This window comes from Zingiber officinale, chromosome 1A (assembly GCF_018446385.1).
Source record: "Zingiber officinale cultivar Zhangliang chromosome 1A, Zo_v1.1, whole genome shotgun sequence".
In the NCBI taxonomy this organism is placed as follows: Eukaryota; Viridiplantae; Streptophyta; class Magnoliopsida; order Zingiberales; family Zingiberaceae; genus Zingiber; species Zingiber officinale.
This window is the reverse complement of record NC_055987.1, coordinates 1,151,320-1,171,224: the sequence shown is the minus strand read 5'-3', so window position 1 is coordinate 1,171,224 and position 19,905 is coordinate 1,151,320. Positions and strand designations below refer to the sequence as shown.

Genomic DNA, 19,905 nt, shown 5'->3' with positions numbered 1-19,905 from the left:
ACGCTCAAGTCGGGTACTTTTTCCCCAGAATAACAGTGTACGAAGGAAAAAGAACTATAGAAGACAAGTACAAATGTGCGAGAGAGTGTACCTACTTAAGGGAGAGGACCTCCCTTTTTATATGGCCATGCGTACCTCCGAAACCTGACCGATGTCAGAGAATGTCGAGTGTCAGGACATGTCGAGTGCTGGAGGACACATGGCACCCTCTCATGGACTGGAAGAAAGTTTCATTCACAGATGACCGTAGACCATTGGAATATTCCTTGACATACAACAATTATTCTCTGACGGGCAATTACGATTCCTTTACCTTATTGTCAACTAGATCCTTTTGTCCCGCCCGGGTTTAACTAGGGGTAGCTCAGGCTGATCTGTCAGGTATAACACCTGGCTTAAGTCTTGATGAGGAGGACGAGCTGTGGCAAGAGCCTCATCTTCCCTTTCGGATTGCCCAAGAACCGACCGGAGTTGGCCTAACGAGAGCACCAAGTCTAGATATGTAACCTGAACTAAGAAAAAACCCAACCAGTCAGGGCAAGTCAGGCATTACCCTCGGTCGTGCCCCATGTCTCAGATCTGGGATCCTGATATGTAAGTACCCGACTGGGGATCATGCGGTTGATGACATCAGGCGGTCCCACTTCTTCTTTTCCTAATTACTGACTACCACGTCCTCCTGACTGTTGACTGTCACGCCCCCCTTGATTTCTTACTGTCACGTCTCCTTGACTTTTGACTGCCACGTCCCTTTGACTTCTGATTACCTAGCCTTATCGGACCCCACCATTATGCACTGTATCATAGTCCTATCCACTGAACTTAATACAAAACTCTAGTCTAACTAGTTAGGATTCATAAGGGGTAGCTTCAGTCAATTCCACTAAACCAAATGCACTAGGTCGAAGTCATATCTTCCTAGACATACATAAATAGAATTTTCTTAACCTGCTACCATCTAAAATTTCACCAGTACTGTTTATCATGTTAAACTTTTGTTCCTATTTATTCTAATCCTAATTACTCAGTCGGGTAAATTATTATTTTTGGATGTGCCAACTAATTTAGAGTCTCCTCCTGAATTATTGTACATTTGGATTTAAGTTTTGAGTTTGTGTTGACTTGTTTTATAGTTGTAGTATACTTGGTTATAGCTTGTGTTTATATTGTATTTATTTAACTTAGGTTTATTGATTTTATTCTTTTGGTTTGCATTTATTTTTGAAGGTTTAATTTTTTAAACTAAGGAAGATTTATTTGATTTATGTGGTGAATTTTATCTTTTGGTATATAGTATTGATTGAGTTCTATTTGCATGGTTAAGCACGATTTCAGAACCCAAACTTTAGTTGATTTTGAATTTTGAGTTAAAGTAAAAATTGATTCATATTTTATGTTGGGTTTGTATCCGAGTCTGGATTTGTTGTACACTGCTCTTTGGGATCCAAGCATCATGTTTAAGTACTTGGTTCTCGAGGTAAATTTTTCCAACTGTACTTTAAGCTCATTGACATGACTTTTCAGGACAGAGTTTTCTTCGTTAAGTTTTCTAACTTGAATTGAATCTTTGTCCTGAACTTAATTTGTCACTGAGTTCATGTTCAGTCGTTCCTTAAGGATGTTGTTTTCCTTTAGGAGTTGTTTAGCGTGTTACTCCGTTTTAACTAATCTTTTATTCAAATAAGCAATTATTTTGAATGAATTTACACAAATCAAATATTTTACCTCGGGTCGGTCTGACCCGGATGAAGATTCGTGGCTTGTCTCATTTTCAGACTCTTCATCTTGATCTGTTTCTCCTTCGGCTGCCATCAATGCAAGGTAACTTGCTTGCTTCAGTTCATCTGCTTCTGATCCGTCTGAAGAAGACTCGTGCCAAGTCACCTTTAGCGCTTTCTTCTGTTTTTTTTTTCGTTTGGTCTTCATTTGGGCACTCATGCTTGAAGTATCCCTTTTTGTTGCAGCCATAGCATGTGAGGTTTGCCTTTGGGTTGTTAGATGCTGACTTGGACATCTTCTTCGTGTCATGTTTGGTGAAGCTTTTCTTACGTCTGGTGAACCATGTTTACCAGTTGCTCCTCTTCATCTGATTCTAATTCAGATTCAATTTTTGCTTCGGATTTAGTTCCCTTTGAGGTACCTGCAAGAAAAGTAATTCCTTTCTCGACCTTTGGACTGTTAGTTTGTTCGTGTAATTCAAGCTCGCAAAATAATTCGTCTAATTTTAACTTAGAGAGGTTCCTTAAACCTTATAGGCATCTATGATTGATGCCCATAGTGCGTTTTGAGGAAACGAGTTAAGTGCGTACCTTATTATGTCCCGGTTTTTTATCTGGTATCCTATTAGATGGTGTCCGTTGAGGATGTCCTTGATTCGAGCATAGAGCTGGTTCACAGTCTCAGCATCCTACATTTTAATATTAAATAAAGAATTAAGGAGTAGGTCGTGTTTCGTTACCTTTGAATTGGGAGTGTAGGATCAGAAATTCGCAATGCTAACAAGACCAAGTTTTACTTAGTTCGGAGCCTTCGACGACTCCTACTCTAAAGCTCACACTCGTTGAGTGTTTTAGTTGGGCAATCCACTAATAATTCGAGATGATTACAAATTGCAAGTACACGAACTATAAAATAATGTTACCGACAATAAAATGAAAAGAATCTTGATCGTCGGTTGTCGGAGGAGTTTCACAGCATCACAGGAGATTTTTCAGAGCACCAAGCAGAAGTGAAAGTCGTTGAAGTTGTTGTTTTGAAGCTCCTAGTCGAAGGTCTTTAAATAGGTCCATTCTGGGTGCCTAGAACCCCTCCGAGCGCCTGGAACATGTGGCTCAACCAATCGACGTGCTCCACATCAGCTTTTGGATTAATTTTCAGGTCCGAGCGCCTGGACTGAGTCCAGGCGCCCAGACCGCCTGGACGCCCATGGCCCTGCCCAGATAAGCCTGGTCCAGGCGCCCGAACCCTTTTCTTTAGCTTCTCCTCCTTTAAGAAAAGGTTAGTCCAAGCAATCGACAAATATATTTTACCCTATAAAACAGAATTAGCACAACATAATAAATTATGAGTAGTAATTAGATCTTGTCTCCCCAAGACCAGGATTTAGTCAAGGTCTCAGCTTAGGTTTCCCAAATGGACCTAAGTTGGACCGACACTTACAGTTCCCTCAACGAGGAACGCGTCCTCACTGGATCTCTCCTTCAATTACTTACCTTCACTTACCAACTGCAGTAACTTGACTTGCCTCTGACCCACCAAGCCTTCCCGCCAGTTGTCAGGTCTGGAGACCCAACTGGACTTCGGCCGGTTGTTAGGTCCCGCAAACCCAACTAGACTTCTTACCATATATCGAGCCTTGTGAACCTATCTGGACTTCCCGCCAGCTATTGGGTCCCGCGAACCTAGTTGGATTTTAGGCCGATGTTAGGTCCTTCAGACCAGTCAACTCCTGCACACTTGGTAGAAAGGTTAGACAACAAAACACTCTAAATTTAGACCCCTTGTCATTCATCAAAACATGAGTTAGATCATTAGTGCAAATTACACCAACAGGGAGTTCCTTCGTGTAGCTCGATGAGCTTGTTCCAAAGCTCCTTTGCGTTCTCGTGTGGGCCAACTCAATTGAGCTCTTCCTTTGTGAGTCCGCACTGGATGGTGTTTAAAGCTTTGGAGTCGGTTTGAGCTTTCTTTTTATCTTCTAGACTCCATCTTTCAGGATCAAGCGGTACTTTTATTACTTCGTCTATAGGTGGATGGTGCCCTCATTAGACGATGAACCATTGTTCTATGTCCATCTTCAGATAAACCTCCATTCTTTTCTTCCAGTACAGAAAGTCATTTCTGTTGAAAAGAGGAGGACGAGCGGTACTGAATCCCTCAAGTTGGATCATTTATTTCCTAAAAAGAAAACTAAAGAGAGGTCTTGGTAAAAAATATTGACGACTTGAGTGGTGTTGTACCACCTTCGAGTAAAAATCGAACCAGAAAGAGTTATTTGAAGAGGCAAAATTTACCAGTTCAAATAAAGTACGAAAACTTGAAATCTAAAAAAAATAAAGCAATTTCCCCCGGACTTGATTGGTGGTTGCACCAATTCAGAGCAGAACTAGACTTTGATACCACTTGTTGGATCGAGTCACACGTGAGAGTGGGGGTGAATCACGTGGTCTTCAAGGGCTTAATTTTTTTTTATTTGAAATCAAAGTAAAGACGCAGCAGAAAAGATGAAAGTGAAAAACAAGTAAAAGACACGAACGTAAGCGGTTTTTACTTAGTTCGGAGCCTTCGGCGACTCCTACTCCAAGACCTACGGACTTATCGATGGGTAATCCACTAAATGTCTCTTCCGGAACCACCGGAAGAGGAGATCGAGTACAAAAAGATCGGAGAAGTGCAACATGCTACACTTCTCGTTTGCAAAAATTAAATGTTATACAAAACTTTAGTTACCAAACAATGTCTGAAGTTGGTCGGCTTGAGCTCGGTGTTTGGTCAACTTCTCGGTGACAGACGGACGTAGCAGAATCGTAACAGAGCAGCAGTAGAAAGACAAAGCAGTCGGAAAGTCGTTTAGACGCGCAGAAGCTCATATATCAATTGTGTATGAAGCTTGGGTCGAGAAGCCCTTATAAGGGATGTGGAAGGCGCCTTCAAGGACCTTGAAGGCACCTCCAACCTGAGAAAATTGATCCCGACTTTGTTGTGTCTTATCTGCGACGAGCTCCAAAATCTATCCTATGGAAGGCGCCTTCCACAGCATTGAAGGCGCTTTCCATAAACAGTAGGAAGGTGCCTTCGTTCACCTAGAAGGCACTTCGGCACTGTTCACCCAAGGTCTTTGTGCTTCTTTTGCCTTGCAAAACATGTTAGTCCAATAATACAAGGTGTACCATACAAAATAGAGTTAGTACAATCATAGTAAAGAGTAGTAATTAGATCATGTCTTCCCGAGACTAGGATATAGTCAATGTCTCGATTTAGATTTCCGAAATGGACCTAAATCGGACTGACACCTACTATCCCTACGAACGAGGGTGTGCCCTCACTTAATCACTCTCCTCCAGTGACTTACCTCTACATACCAGGTGTAGAGTTACCTCCGGAATCACACATTCGGACTTCGGGAATCACACATCCCGATCTATCGGAATCACACATCCAGTCTTCTCCAATCGGGAATCGCACATCCAATCTTCTCTCATCGGGAATTGAACATCCCGACTGTCAATCGGGAATCGAACATCCCGATTGGACTTTCTTCCTTTTAGGAATTGAACATCCTGACTGTTAATCGGGAATTGAACATCTCAAAACCTGCGCATTCGGTAAATGCATTAAATCAAGATAACACCTAACTTAACTCACTTGTCATTCATCAAAACCTGAGTTAGACCGTTAGTGCAAATTGCACCAACACCTTAATCTGTGTATAGATTTACATTGCTTTCATGTATAAAACCTAGAGGGTCGCACGCATAACACGTAGACATGAATATTATCTATGATTAACTATTTTAGTGAATATTAAAATTAATCAATTTTACTATTTCTGAATTAGAATTAATTATATTATTAATTAATTCTTAAATATCGGAAGTTAGTCGGTATCCAGATCAAATATGGATTTATTTGTTTCGAAAAAAAGAGAATTTGAATAGCTATAATAATAATAATTAATGGAGAATTTGAAGAGTCGTCATAATGATGATTAATAGAGAATTCGAAAAGTCATCATAATGAAGGTCATAAATGAAGAATTTATGGAGGTCATAACTTTTCATCTTTCTAATTAATGGAAACCTTAACTCTTCATATTTCTTGGAGGCTATAAGTAGCCATCCTTGTAAAGATTCAAAGGATTTTCTTTCGCTCCATTTTTCTCTCGTCGACTTCTTTTTTGCTTTCTTCCATCGAAAGAGATTGATAGTACTTCCAAAGTTTTATCGATCCAAGAGGCTAGCTAGCACCTAACGGATCATGTCAAATTGGTGATCTAGTGCGTGTGGATACCGCTAGAGAAGTCACACGTGGGGCTCTTATTTGGCTGTAATATCATTCACACCTATCGAAAACTCGAGGTATGTTTTTATGTTATTTTGTATAAAACTATATGTACCACGAAGAGATTCATGATTTAGTATATGTATTCCACTGTGCTCCGATTCCAACAGATATATCATACAATATTTAACTAAGCAGAGCAATATTGAGATAGGCATAAGGACGACCGACCTTATGGTTCGGTCGTGTTATACTCGACAGGCAACATCTTATTAGCCTGTCAGAACAACAACCGTACGTCTGTAACCTTCTTCAGGGATTAAGATGTCTCCTAACAACCAACCACTAGTGACAGCATATTCCTTCAACAAGCTCAACAATGACATAAGACATAAACGATAAAAAAAAGTATACATATAGGTAAATGGAAAATTCCTCAGAGGTCACCTCATGATTACGGAAGTTAAGAGATGTGGTATGTATAAATGGGGTCTTCTCCGTTGATAAGGTACACTTCTGAGAGCATCTATGTCTTATTCTCACACGAGCACTTCTCCACTATTTTTCATTTTACTCATCTGGATTTATATTGACTTGAGCGTCGGAGGACCTTCATTAGAAATCCTCTTTTAAATTTTTAGGTCACTAACGTTTTATTTACTCGTCTGAGTGCGCGTAGGATATGAAGTGTACTTAAGACCTAACGAAAGCTCCCCGCATAGTGAGAAGTCTCGCTCAGCAATTAAGCCGTCGTCGCGAGCACGTCATCTGTCCCGTTTCAAATTAAACAATATCAGAGACAATTAATTTAATTATTAATTAATCAAACAAAATAGTTGAAAGACTCGCATGGATCAGCAAAAAAAAATTCAAACGCTTAATTAAACGCGCCTTGACTAGAGAAAAACTTTCATGGTTCGTTGAAAACTGCTTAATTAAACGTACATGAATAGAAATGTCAAAGGAAGTAGAGAAGAGAAATAGACTGGTGGGAAGTAATAAAAGGACAAGTCTTAATTATCTTATTTAAAAAATTTACATTAAATTTTAAATAGAATAGACCTATTCATTTTCTAAATTTAATATTTATATTCCTTAAATATTATAGAGAGAAAAATAAAAAAATATATTTAAATTTAATAAAATAATTGTTTACCTTAAATTATACATTTTCTAAACCTTAAATCCATAAATCGTGACTACGTTTGGATGAATGTCAGAGGCGACGACTTATTCGTCCTCGCATTGTGGGGAAACGCTAGATTTTTAATCGACAGCAAAATTTCTACGATTACGATATTTATAGGCATATCATAATGCCTGATCAATATCAATTACTTTTAATCAATAAAATTTTATAATTGGTTTATTCCAACAATAATAATAATTTAAGTTAACATCATAATGACGTTGAATAATTATCTTTTTACACTATGACAATTATCTCAGATGTTGAATTTGATTGTAAGTCTACATAAGCATTTAAATAACGGTTTAGTAAAGCTGAAGATTGATATTCACACATTCTCGGATAAAATAAAAAAATTAATCTTCACACCTTTTATTAACATATATAGATGAGAGATTCTCTCATGCTCTCGCTCAGATAAATCAAAGGCTCGAATTGTCACTGGCGGAAACCCTATGAAGGAGTTGATTAGGACAATCATATCTATCTTTTCCGCCTCCTCCTCCTCCTCCTCCATGGCCAATGCTACGTCGTTGAGTGGCAAGTGTCGTCGAAGCCTCGGATCTCCTTATGGTAACCTCTCCCCTACTTTGATCTTCAATTCTCACCTTCTTTTCCAGATTAGCAATTCAATTTTTTTAACCCTATAATGGTGTGTTTTTGTTTTTTTTTATGTGTTCATTTGTTTCTAGATTGGCAATTGCCTCTTGACTTGAGCTTGACTTGGTTTTTGGCATGTGCTCGAAACTGAAATGAAATCCTTGAAAATCATTACTTCTGGCTTCATATTTTATTAAAATCCCTATTTTTTTTTCATGGAGTCATCACTAATTAGAGATCCTTATACCTCTTGAATTCCTTAAATTGGTCAGTGAGTAGTTCTCAAATAGGGATTTGTGTGGAAGGACTCTGGTAAAGATTGATTTTTTAAAAGATTATTATTTATTTAAAAAATGTTGAAATCAAATTGAATAGTGAACAAGTGTTAAAACTCTAAACGCATGTAATTATATATTATTCATCGCTGACATGGTAATCTAGGAAGTGAAAGCAAATAAGAACTTTTCCCCTACGCTAAAGATTAGGCAACTAGGGTTTGGGATAGTTTAAAGGGGGTGCTCGATGACTGAGGACAGATCCTCTGGTCCATTTTTTCCATAGTTTTCTTTTGGTCACCTTCGTAATTATGGGGCGGATTGTGACTGGAATCCGACCGCAATGACTATAATTCAAGGGCGGAGCCATGCTTTAGGCTGTAGCCTGAGTAGTCGATGCAGTCAAGAAGAAAAATTCTAAAGTTTACCTTGAGAAAAAGAAAAAAACACACAAGAGGAGAAGGGAGCAGCCCGGGTGACGGTGTCGGCGTAGCCCACAGCCCAAGTAGATCATCCGGGTTGGCTCCGCCAATACTGTGATTCCTACCTAAATGTACATTCTCATCCAGATTATAATTTGGATCAGAACAAGCGATCACAGGTCGCCCCGGTAGCTCGCCACCGCCAGCGGCCTCTGGGCAGCTTTCGACCACCTACTCTAACCCAAACTATGATCTGAATAGGAATGTAAACTCAAGAAATGATGATTACGCCAGAATTCCAGCCACAATTACAAAATGGACTAAGAGAAAATCATGGGAAAATGGACAAGAGGATCCACACTCGGATGATGATACTGTGATTGTAATTAAGCGTGCCAAAAAGGTTAAAAGGATTCCTTCCAACCATTTTAGTGCAATGGCCAACCTAAGATAAATATGGAAATTAAAATTTGATGATTGGTACAGACCATTTACGACAGCCATTTAAGTATAAAATTATATAGTGAGATTAAAGGAAAGATATTAACGCAGCGAAAATGAAATTTGTCTAATGACTACAAAACCTTCTGACAGAATCTAAGAAAAAAATAAATATCATTAACCTAATAGATTAAATTATTTTTTCATGTTGCCTTATGTATGTAACAGACACATTATGGCCGATCTGAGACGGGCATTAATGACTGACTTCAAACTGCTCACACGGTAAGACCGTCCATTGATTGCCAGATTTAGAACACTTCGATGGGTATTGAGTTGGAATAAGCAGCAAATGATTCTGGAAAAATCAATCTTCATGTGTAAGATCAAAAATTGGGTTTATACGGAGCTATGCAGTGACTTTCTCGGTGAAGTGAATACAAGAGGTCATTCTCAATGCACTGGTACATTTGTCTGCAAAGCCTGTCGACGACGCTAGAAAGATTTGTAACGTGCTGCATTATGCACGCGACCTCATCATCCGAAAAGCTTGGAAAATCCAACTCCAGGAACCTAGATAGCTGCTCGACATTCGATTCTAGCTGCTGCTGCTGGTCCTCGAACAAATTCTTCTTCAGCTTTCGCTCCTCCGCTGTCATCTCATCCTTAAAGAGCTCATCCCCGAACATGCAGAATGCAAATGGATACGAATACGAAAGCACCCGTCTTGATCTGAACAGCCTATTCACTCCGTTCGTCAACCAACCGTAGTCTCTGATTATAGATTGCTTCTCTTCTGAAATGGAAATCTTCTTCCGAACGGTCTCCAGGAGTTTGCTCTCCTGCTTGAGAGAATCGGAATGAGTCTTGTACCTTCTGTAATAGTGCCTATAACGGTATGAGTCACGCTTTTCGAGCTCAGTCTTCTTCATCTGGTCTTCTTCGAAGCGAGCACAACAGTGACCAGCGATGGTAGACCACGTATGTTCTCTTCCCGTAGCCCCGCCGCACGACCAACAAAATGGCTGCCCGCAGATACATTTAACGAGATTGCAACCGCCGTTCTTTGCCACGGGTTTGTGGCACTTTGGACAAGGCGTTGTGTTTACTGCTATCCAATTGGCAGTTTCTGATCCGTCCCTGCATTTCTTGATCCAGAGCTCCCACATCGGGCACGAACAAGGCGAATGCGCTTCCGACGAACAACTGAAACAGAACCGTAGACCGCATGCGCATTCAACCTCGCAGTAAACATCCCCATCGACGCGTATAGCATTTCCACAGTGCGGAACGCTGGGGCACCATTTGACCTTATCATTGTCTTCGATGTATGATTCGAGTAGGAACCTATCGAAACGATCGGCGATATCCGGGCACCTTGCGCCGACCAAATTCCTTACGATTGCCTCATCGCATATAGCGCTGCATTCGGGCGCCATGCATCTGATGCGGCGGCTTTGTCCGTCGTTTATCTTCACTATGAAATGCTCAGTCCAACAATCGTTGCAGAAAGAATGACCGCAGTTCATATCAAAGATTTCATCTGTGGGAATGGTCTCGAAACAGACATTACAGGTGAGTGGATTCGCTGAAGTGGGCAAACCTTCGTTACCGACGGCCGCGAGTACTCCCGCTTCCGAGAACAATCGGTCCGGCCCCTTTTCATCTAGGGATTCGAAGATCCGCCCGGCATCCCAGCGGTAATGGATAAGAAGGGTCCTCGCGTGCTGCTCTTTAACGGCCAGCACCTCCATCACGTTCCGCAAATCCTCTTTTTGCGCTGCCAGGAGGGACTCTTTTGTGATAACCGACGATCGTGACCAGTGGCCTTCTTCCTCGCCGTTGTCTTCGAGGCGCTGGAGGATAGCGTCTTCCTGACAGGTGAGGTCGCAATCCTCGACATCAGTCGACCGAGGGCAGTCCTCGTCGTATTCCATGCGGGGGATCGACGGCGAATCGGAGGAAGACGGTGGGATCGGATGGAATCGGGAAGAAATTGATTGAATTGGGGAACGGGAGAGGAGCAGCGAGGGGTAGGGCAGCGGATCGTGTTATAAGTTTACAGAATGAGTGTCCTATTCAATAAAAAAAATAAAAAAATAAGGATAAATTTACATTCAGTCCTCGATCAAAATCTTTATTTTCACTCTCTAGTTCAAAATCATATACATTAATTTATCTAATTGTCTTTAATATTTTTAGATATAAAAAGTTTAAAAATAAATATAATCTGTTTAAAATTTAGTACTGATCCGATGGTAAGACCGGGGGGCCCTTATGAGGGAAAGGTCAACGACACGTGTAGGTCAACAGTCAAAGGGGGGTCAATCCCATGGGCTCGGCAAGCGGGCGGGACATGCCGATCACTAAGCAATGACCTTCATCCGAGAGAACAACCATCTGGCCGAGAGTCCAGATTTCCAATGAAGAAGATCATATGGCCGAGCGGATAGTCCGCTCGGCCGGGGTGGAAGGCAAGAGTAAAGGCCGAGCGGTCTGCCCGCTCGGCCAAGGTGCCAGGCTATGAGAGCCGAGCAGGCGACGACCCTGAACCTTCCCGGACGGACGACCACCTACGCCAGATCAAAGGCGAATGTTCTGGCTGAGCGGCTTGATGGTTGATCCGGGAAGAGGAAGTCAAAAAGTGTGGGACAGTGGGGACGTCATCTTAGTAACCCCTGTTGCTGACAACAGACATGTTCGAGGACTAGGCCATACTCAGTATCGTACGACAAAGAGTTCTGCTGTCCCATCAGGGAGACGCTCAGACTGTAGTAGTATGGCGTCAGACATACTCTTCTGACAAGCCCATGCTGCGGTATGGTATAGGACACGTGTACACCTCGATTTGTGTGCACCAAACTCCTATAGCTCTATATAAGAGCCCTTAGACTTCACCGGAGGTATGAAATCTTCAATCCTTGGAGCCACTTTCTTGTTTTCCCTCACCTGACTTGAGCGTCGGAGGGTCGTCGCCGGGAACCCTTTCCCGGCTCGACTTCTTTGCAGGTTCACCGGAGCTCCATACGGTCAGTCAGATAGCCACGTCATCGGTTGGGAGAGCGCCACGTGCTCAGCGTCCATCGATTCAGCATTCGGACAGGATCAATTTGGCGCCGTCTGTGGGAACGCTCCTGTATCCGATCGGAAGCAATGGACGAGGCTGGACGACCACACTCGGTGATGCTCTCCACAGAGGAGCTCGACGCTTTGATCGAGACAAGAGCCGCTAAGCTTGTGGAACAGAGACAAAAGTCGCAAGCCGAGCGGGTTGAACAGCAAGCAACATCAGCATCAGGGGGCCGAGCGGAAGCACCTCATGCCACGGTTCCATTTCATCGGGCCTTATTCCGCACGCCCCCTGAAGCCGCAGCAGTGAATCGTGATTGAGGATCTTCGTCAGATGAAATACCAATACGGGACAACAGAAAAGGCAAAGCCCCCCGAGCGGATTAATCGGCAATTCTCGGAGGCCATTCTACGAGACCCTCTGCCAAAGCACTATGTGCCCCCGGCGATCGGTGAATATAATGGAACCACCGACCCGGATGATCATTTGGGTAAGTTCGACAACACGGCTACCCTTCATCAATACACAGATGGGGTGAAGTGTCGGGTTTTTCTAACCACCCTCTCGGGATCGGCTCAACGGTGGTTTCGGAGATTGCCGGACGGATCTATCTCAAGTTTCAAAGACTTCCGAACGGCCTTCCTCCACCATTTTGCAAACAGTCGGCGCTACCAGAAGACTAGCGTGAGCTTATTCGCCATCAAGCAAGAGCCCAGAGAGTCGCTCAGAGCTTATATCCAGCGATTCAACCAGGTGGCCATGGACATTCCAACGGTCACCTCCGAGACAATGATGAACGCATTTACGCAAGGCCTCGTGGACGGGGACTTCTTCCGCTCGCTCATTCGGAAGCTGCCCTGAGACTACGACCATATGCTGCACCGGGCCAACGAATACATCAATGTGGAGGAAGCTCAAGCAGCCCGAAGGAAGGAAACTCCAACCGAGCGGGCTCCCATTGCCGAGCGGAAGCCGCACACGGCTCATCAGCCACCCAGAGGACCGCGAGCTGAAGCAGCTCGCCCCTGCAACATGTAAGATCCCATGTCATTCAAGAAGTGTCTGCCGTGCGGCCCAAGCCTAAAAAGAAATGGACGCCTATGTTCTGCTCATTCCACCGGACGGACACGCACAATACAAGAGATTGCCGAAGCCTTCCCCTGATCGCTCACCCTATTCCCAGGAGTGGTGGCCATCGATCGTCATCATCCGACAGGCGACAACGCCCTCGTGAAGCCGATCGGATGATATCTGATAGGCGACAAAGACAAACTCCCGAGCGGCACCATACTCCGAGGCGTGAGGACAATCCTCGGAGGTCTAGGGAGCAGCCTAGGCCGTCGGTTCGGGAAGAAGAAAATAGAAACAACACCTCCCGAGGTGAAATCAACATTATTGCTGGCGGGCCGACCGGAAGCAACTCCAATAGGGCAAGGAAGGCGAGCGTCAGACAGCTGCAGATCCATGCGGTCGGCTGCAGCCAGGAAAGGGCGAGCGGACCCGAAATCAGTTTCAGGCCCAAGGACTTGGAGGGAGTCGAAGTGCCACATGACGACGCTCTCCTCATCAAAGCGGTAATAGCCAACTACACTATTCACCGCGTTTTCATTAACACAGGAAGTTCGGTCAATATTATATTCAAAAATGCCTTCGACCAATTGCAAATTGATCGAGCCGAGCTGCTGCCCATGACAATCCCCCTCTATGGGTTTACGGGCGACGAAGTTCTGCCGGTCGGACAGATCCGGCTGGCCATTTCGCTAGGAGAGGAGCCGCTCAGAAGGACGCGGACTGCAAACTTCGTCGTGGTGGACTCTCCGTCGGCATACACGTAATATTGGGACGACCGGCTCTCAGTGAATTCCGAGCGGCCGTCTCCACTTTCCACCAGAAGATCAAGTTCCCGGTCGAAGACAAAGTGGGAGAAGTACGAGGAGATCAACTGGCAGTTCAGCGATGCTACGTCGAGATGGTATGAGCAGAAGCCAATTCTACTCGGAAGGCGCCCCGGATTGAGGTTAAATGCCATAACTAAAAAACCTCCCTCTTTGGTGTATGAAGAAAAAGAGGAAGTACAGATCCATCCGACCCGATCGGAGGCCACCACATTCATTGCGGTCGATCTGGAGGCAAGCCAGAAAGAGGAAGTGATCAAATGCCTCCAGCGAAACTGTGATGTCTTCGTCTGGTCGACACATGAGCTGCCCGGAATTTCGCCGAGTATAGCGCAGCATGAGCTCCACGTCCGACCGGACGCTCGGTCGGTGAAGCAAAGAAAAAGGGATTTCAGCGCTGAGCAGAATGTCATCATCTGAGCGGAGGTTGAGACGCTCCTGGAGGCCGACCACATACGCGAGGTTCAGTTTCCGAGCTGGCTGGCGAACGTTGTACTAGTCTCCAAGCCGGGCAACAAGTGGAGAGTGTGCATCGATTTCCGGGATCTCAACAAAGCGTGCCCGAAGGATTTTTATCCTCTGCCCCGGATCGATCAACTGGTGGACTCCACAGCCAGCTGCGAGTTGATATGCATGCTCGATGCTTATCAAGGATACCATCAAGTACCGCTCGCCCGAGAAGATCAAGAGAAAGTTAGCTTCGTTACAGCCGACGGCACGTACTGCTACAATGTGATGTCGTTCGGACTGAAGAACGCGGAAGCAACTTACCAATGCTTGATAAACAAAGTGTTCAGGGAGCAGATCGGAAGAAATTTGGAAGTATACGTGGATGATATTCTCCTCAAGTCCGTCCGAGCGGACGATCACTTTAAAGACATAGAGGAGACTTTTCGAACGCTGAGGAGGTATGAGGTTAAGCTCAACCCTCAGAAGTGTCTGTTTGGAGCAAAGGGCGGGCGTTTCTTGGGATACATAGTGACCGAGGGGGCATCGAGGCAAATCCCAGCAAAGTGAAAGCACTACAAGATATGCCGCCCCCAAGAAATCTGAGGGAAGTGCAGCGCTTGACCGGTCGGATAACTACTTTGTCCAGATTCATCTCCAAGACTGCCAACCGGAGCCTCCCTTTTTTCAAAATTTTGCGCAAAGCCACTAAGTTTCACTGGGACGAAGAATGCGATCGGGCGTTCGAAGATCTGAAAACATACTTGAACTCTCTTCCTGTGCTAGCCAAGCCAGCTATGGGTGAGCCACTTTGTATCTATTTATCTTCAACTGAGCAAGCAGTCGGCTCGACACTAGTAAGGGCGAGCGGAGAAGAACCTGTATATTTTCTAAGCCATATTTTAAAAGATGCTGAATCTCGCTACACTGGGCTCGAGAAGCTGACTTTTGCTTTGGTCCTCGCCGCTCGACGCCTCCGTCCCTATTTCTTGGCTCATACTATCATCGTCCGGACGAATAGTCCATTGGGAAGAGTGCTGTTGAATCCAGAAGCGTCCGGGCGGCTCATCAAATGGACAACGGAGTTGAGCGAATTTGACATTCAATACCAGCCCTGTTCGGCGATAAAGGCGCAGTCCTTGGCGGATTTTGTCACTGAAGTACAAAGGCCAGAACCCGAAGCCATGTGGAAAATATTTGTGGATGGATCGTCCACTCGGCTCGGAAGCGGGATTGGTATGTTATTACTCTCTCCCCAAGGAGAAAAGATGCACCTATCCGTCCGGCTGGATTACAGAGCCACAAACAACGAAGCAGAGTATGAAGCCCTCATAGCCGGATTGCAGGCCGCCCGGCATGTGGGGCCGGACGGGTGACGTTGCATTCAGACTCTCAATTGGCCGCTCAGCAGCTCTCTGGTACTTTTGAGATTAACAACGCTCGGCTCAAACTCTACGCTGAAGCCTTCGAAAAGCTTAAAGCCAATTTCAGAGAAGTCATTATCCAGAAGATACCCCGAGCGGAAAATCAGGCGACAGATGAGTTAGCCAAACTCGCAAGTTCAATTACGCCAGTCGTCATCCAGCAGCCAATTGAACAAGTATCTTTGGTGGCGCACGTCGACCGGATGGAAGGCCTCGCGTTTCCGAGCGACTAGAGGACAACCATCATAGAGTTTCTGCGCTCGGGTGCTACACCATCCGATCAGGAGGCTGCCCAGCTATTAAGAAGGAGAGCCGGTCGGTTCACGCTTATTGGAGACCAACTCTACAAGAAGGCTTTCTCCCGTCCGCTGTTGAAATGTGTGAGCTTGGAAGACGCGGCATATATCCTCCAAGAAGTGCATCAAGGATCATACGGAGGACATCCGGACGGATGATCACTGGCTAAGAAGATCCTGCTGGCCGGATACTTTTTGCTAACTCTGCAAGCAGACGCCGCTCGTACAGTCGCGACGTGCCTTTCCTGCCAGAAGTATCACAACTTCTCTCACCGACCGGCGGAGGAAATGAAAGCAGCTACCGTATCCTGTCCGTTCGACCAGTGGAGAATGGATATCGTGGGTCCATTTCCTATGGCGACCGGTCAGTGGAAGTTTTTGCTGGTGGCTGTCGACTATTTTTCCAAATGGGTGGAAGCCGAGCCGCTAGCCAAGATCACCGAGCAGATGGTCAAAAAATTTATTTGGCAGCATATAATTTGCCGGTTCAGCATCCCTCGCCGGCTAGTATAAGATAACGGACGACAGTTCATCGGGAAGCAACTCGAAGATTGGTGCAAAAGTTATGGCATTGAACAGCACTTCACTTCCGTGGCGTATCCTCAAAGCAACGGCCAAGCGGAAGTAACCAACAGAGAAATCCTTAGAATTCTTCGAGCCCGACTGGACCACATGGGAGGAAGCTGGGTGGACGAGCTGCCAGGCATTTTATGGGCTATCCGCACGACCCCAAAGGAAGGAACGGGCGTCACGCCTTTCCATTTGGTGTATGGCGGCGAAGCGGTTATTCCGGTCGAAGTCGGCGTCGAGTCCGTCCGGATCCAGAATTATGATGATAATAATAATGCCGAGCGGAGGAACATGGAGCTTGATCTGGTCGATGAAGAGCGGGCCAAGGCGTCCGTCCGGCTGATGGCGTACCGGCAACGGATGAAGCAAAACTACAACCGGCGCGTAATCCCCAGAGCATTCTAAGTAAAGCTGGTCGGCGACGTTGGCAAGCTGGAAGCTCCTTGGACGAGCCCCTTCAAAGTCATCGAGAAGCTCCGCTCGGGTGCTTATTATTTGGAGGATGAAGACGGACGGCGGCTGGACAGACCATGGAGCGCGAATCATCTCCAGCTGTACCGAACTGGATGAGAGGTGCGCTAAATGTAATTTTATATATGTTGTGGGTCGTCCAACTCCTTGTAATGCAGGAAGCAAAATGATAAAAGGATGGCAAATAGCTTCGCCGAACGGCGGTGTCAAAATTAGCCTTAAAGGCCGTCGAGCTCCGACGTTAAAAATCGAGAGTCGAGCCGACGTCTATAAATCTTCCGAGCGGAAGACCGTCGAGCTCCGACGTTAAAAATCGAGAGACGAGCCGGCGTCTATAAATCTCCCGGGCGGAAGACCGTCGAGCTTCGACGTTAAAAATCGAGAGACGAGCCGGCGTCTATAAATCTTCCGAGCGGAAGACCGTCGAGCTCCGACGTTAAAAATCGAGAGACGAGCCAGCGTCTATAAATCTTCCGAGCGGAAGACCGTCGAGCTCCGACGTTAAAAATCGAGAGATGAGTCGGCGTCTATAAATCTCCCGGGCGGAAGACCGTCGAGCTCCGACGTTAAAAATCGAGAGACGAGCTGGCGTCTATAAATCTTCCGAGCGGAAGACCGTCGAGCTCCGACGTTAAAAATCGAGAAACGAGCTGGCGTCTATAAACCCTCCGAGCGGAAGACCGTCGAGCTCCGACGTTAAAAATCGAGAGACGAGCCGGCGTCTATAAATATTCCGAGCGGAAGACCGTCGAGCTCCGATGTTAAAAATCAAGAGACGAACCGGCGTCTATAAACCCTCCGGCCGGAAGACTGTCGAGCTTCGACGTTAAAAATCGAGAGACGAACCGGCGTCTATAAACCCTCCGGCCGGAAGACTGTCGAGCTCCGACGTTAAAAATCGAGAGATGAACCGGCGTCTATAAACCCTCCGACCGGAAGACCGTCGAGCTCCGACGTTAAAAATCGAGAGACGAACCGGCATCTATAAACCTCCCGGCATGCAGACCGTCGAGCTCCGACGTTAAAAATCGAGCGATAAACCGTCGTTTATTAAGCCTCCGGACGGATAGCTGTTCGCATGGTACGACCCGATCGTAAGCGCCGACTCATAACCGTTCCTACTAAGGCAAGAATAAGGCCATCGTACGGCCGAGCGGCCCCCCTTATAAAGAATACTTAGCGTGAAAAAATTATTATGATCGAAGCAAAGGCTACGGATGAATATTGGTCTAGCAAGCAAAAACAGAGTTCATTTACGCCGAACGGCGGCCAGACAAAAGTAGTAATAACAAGAATGTTTGCCCCGAACAACGGGCATACAAAAAGAGGTTCAAATACTCCTCACTCATCAAAATTAAAAAGGACGTCAGGGATAGAGCCCATCATGACAGCTAGATCTTCGGGGGGGACGGACAGCTCGGATGGTAGGTGGCCCTTAGTCTTCAAATAATTAACCGCCACCTTGATAGCCTCTTCAAAGGTTAGGGACAGCTTGTCGCTGAACTTTTCACCAAACTCGTCCGAGCGGATGAAAGCTTTTCGCACTTCAGCCGACCGGCCAGGTTCCCCGTCTTGATATTCTTTGAACGTGGCTTGGGAAGCGTTAAGGGCAGCCTGGAGACCTTTCAAATCCCCTTCAAATTTAGCCTGATCAGCCGAGCGGCTCTCCCGTTCGGTGGACAAGAGGGTGCCCAACTCTTTGACGCGTTGATCTAGTCCCCGATTCTCCACTTTCATAATATCCAGGTCTGAGATGGCCTGAAGCTTCCGGTTAGTCGCGAGCTTTATATCGTGGTCGCACTTCTTGACAACAGCTTCAAGACGAGTCACCTCAGCCGTCAGCTCGGAGGACTTTCACCGCTCGAATTCCAGAAGCTTTTTACTTTTCTCCAGCTCGGCGGATGAATGCCCCTGACGTTCCCCTGACAGCTTAAGCTTTTTCAGCTCATTTTCCAGCTCAACCAGGCGATTGCTAATTGCAATCTGTTCCACCCAGGTCTACACAGAATGAGAGATGCCAAGGGATAATTAAAAAGGAACACCAGAGGAGAAAGAATATACCCCGGTGGCCTGCTGCATATTGATGTCCCCCAACTGACTGGGAGTCATGAGCGCGACACGAATTCGGGCATCCTCCCAAACTTTGGCAAGAGGCCCTGTTAAGGTAATTTGCTGCTTGGGGCTCGTGGGCCGATCGGCCTCCAAAAGTTGTTCCTCGGATGGAAAGCGCAGAATGGTCTTGATCACCTGAGGGCCGCTCAGATCATCCTGGGTCTCAGCTGCCTGGTCAGAAGGTCCCCCAATAGTAGAAAGGTCGCCTAAGCGCCTGAGGCGACGGCGAGTGCGGGGGCGAGAATCAGTCGGCTCCCCTTCGGGGAGCGCCTCAGGCAATCCAAGCTGGGAGGGTGTTCGATCCGAAGAGAGCTCCTCGATGGTCGCCGGAGCTCCTTCTTCTCGATCGGGAGGAATACCACCCCGTTCAGAAAGCTGCTCACCAGAGGGGACCAATGGTGGCGTGGGGTCCGCCCGGCGTCTCTTCCGGGTCCTTAGTGGGGCGTCATCAATAGGAAGAATCTCCTCCCCGACTGGGGCGGATGAAGTAGCGTCACCTGCGGCTTCATGTACGGGTGCTCGAGCGGCTGATATCTCGGGGGCGGACTGTGTCCCTTCAACCCCCGAGCTGGCCGGGACAAGCCCTCGCGCAGCAACCTCCTTTTCAGTAGCTGCCTCAATCTCTGTGACTCTCAGCTTCAGACGTTCGGTAGCCTTAGCGCGCCACATGATCTCAACTGCAGAAAAGAAAAA

At 45.9% G+C, this 19,905-nt stretch overlaps 1 protein-coding gene across 1 annotated transcript; it reads right to left on the bottom strand.

Moving 5' to 3' along the window:
* Nucleotides 1-8,912: 8,912 nt before the first annotated feature.
* Nucleotides 8,913-10,970, bottom strand: LOC122015021 (probable E3 ubiquitin-protein ligase ARI2). Its single transcript, XM_042571658.1, has one exon. It carries the CDS (start codon nt 10,862-10,864, stop codon nt 9,314-9,316), a length of 1,551 nt encoding a protein of 516 aa, XP_042427592.1. The 5' UTR covers nt 10,865-10,970; the 3' UTR covers nt 8,913-9,313.
* Nucleotides 10,971-19,905: the final 8,935 nt, after the last annotated feature.

Excerpts from the sequence above, each read along its gene's own strand:
- LOC122015021 (XM_042571658.1), bottom strand. The coding sequence starts at position 10,864 with ATGGAATACGACGAGGACTGCCCTCGGTCGACTGATGTCGAGGATTGC.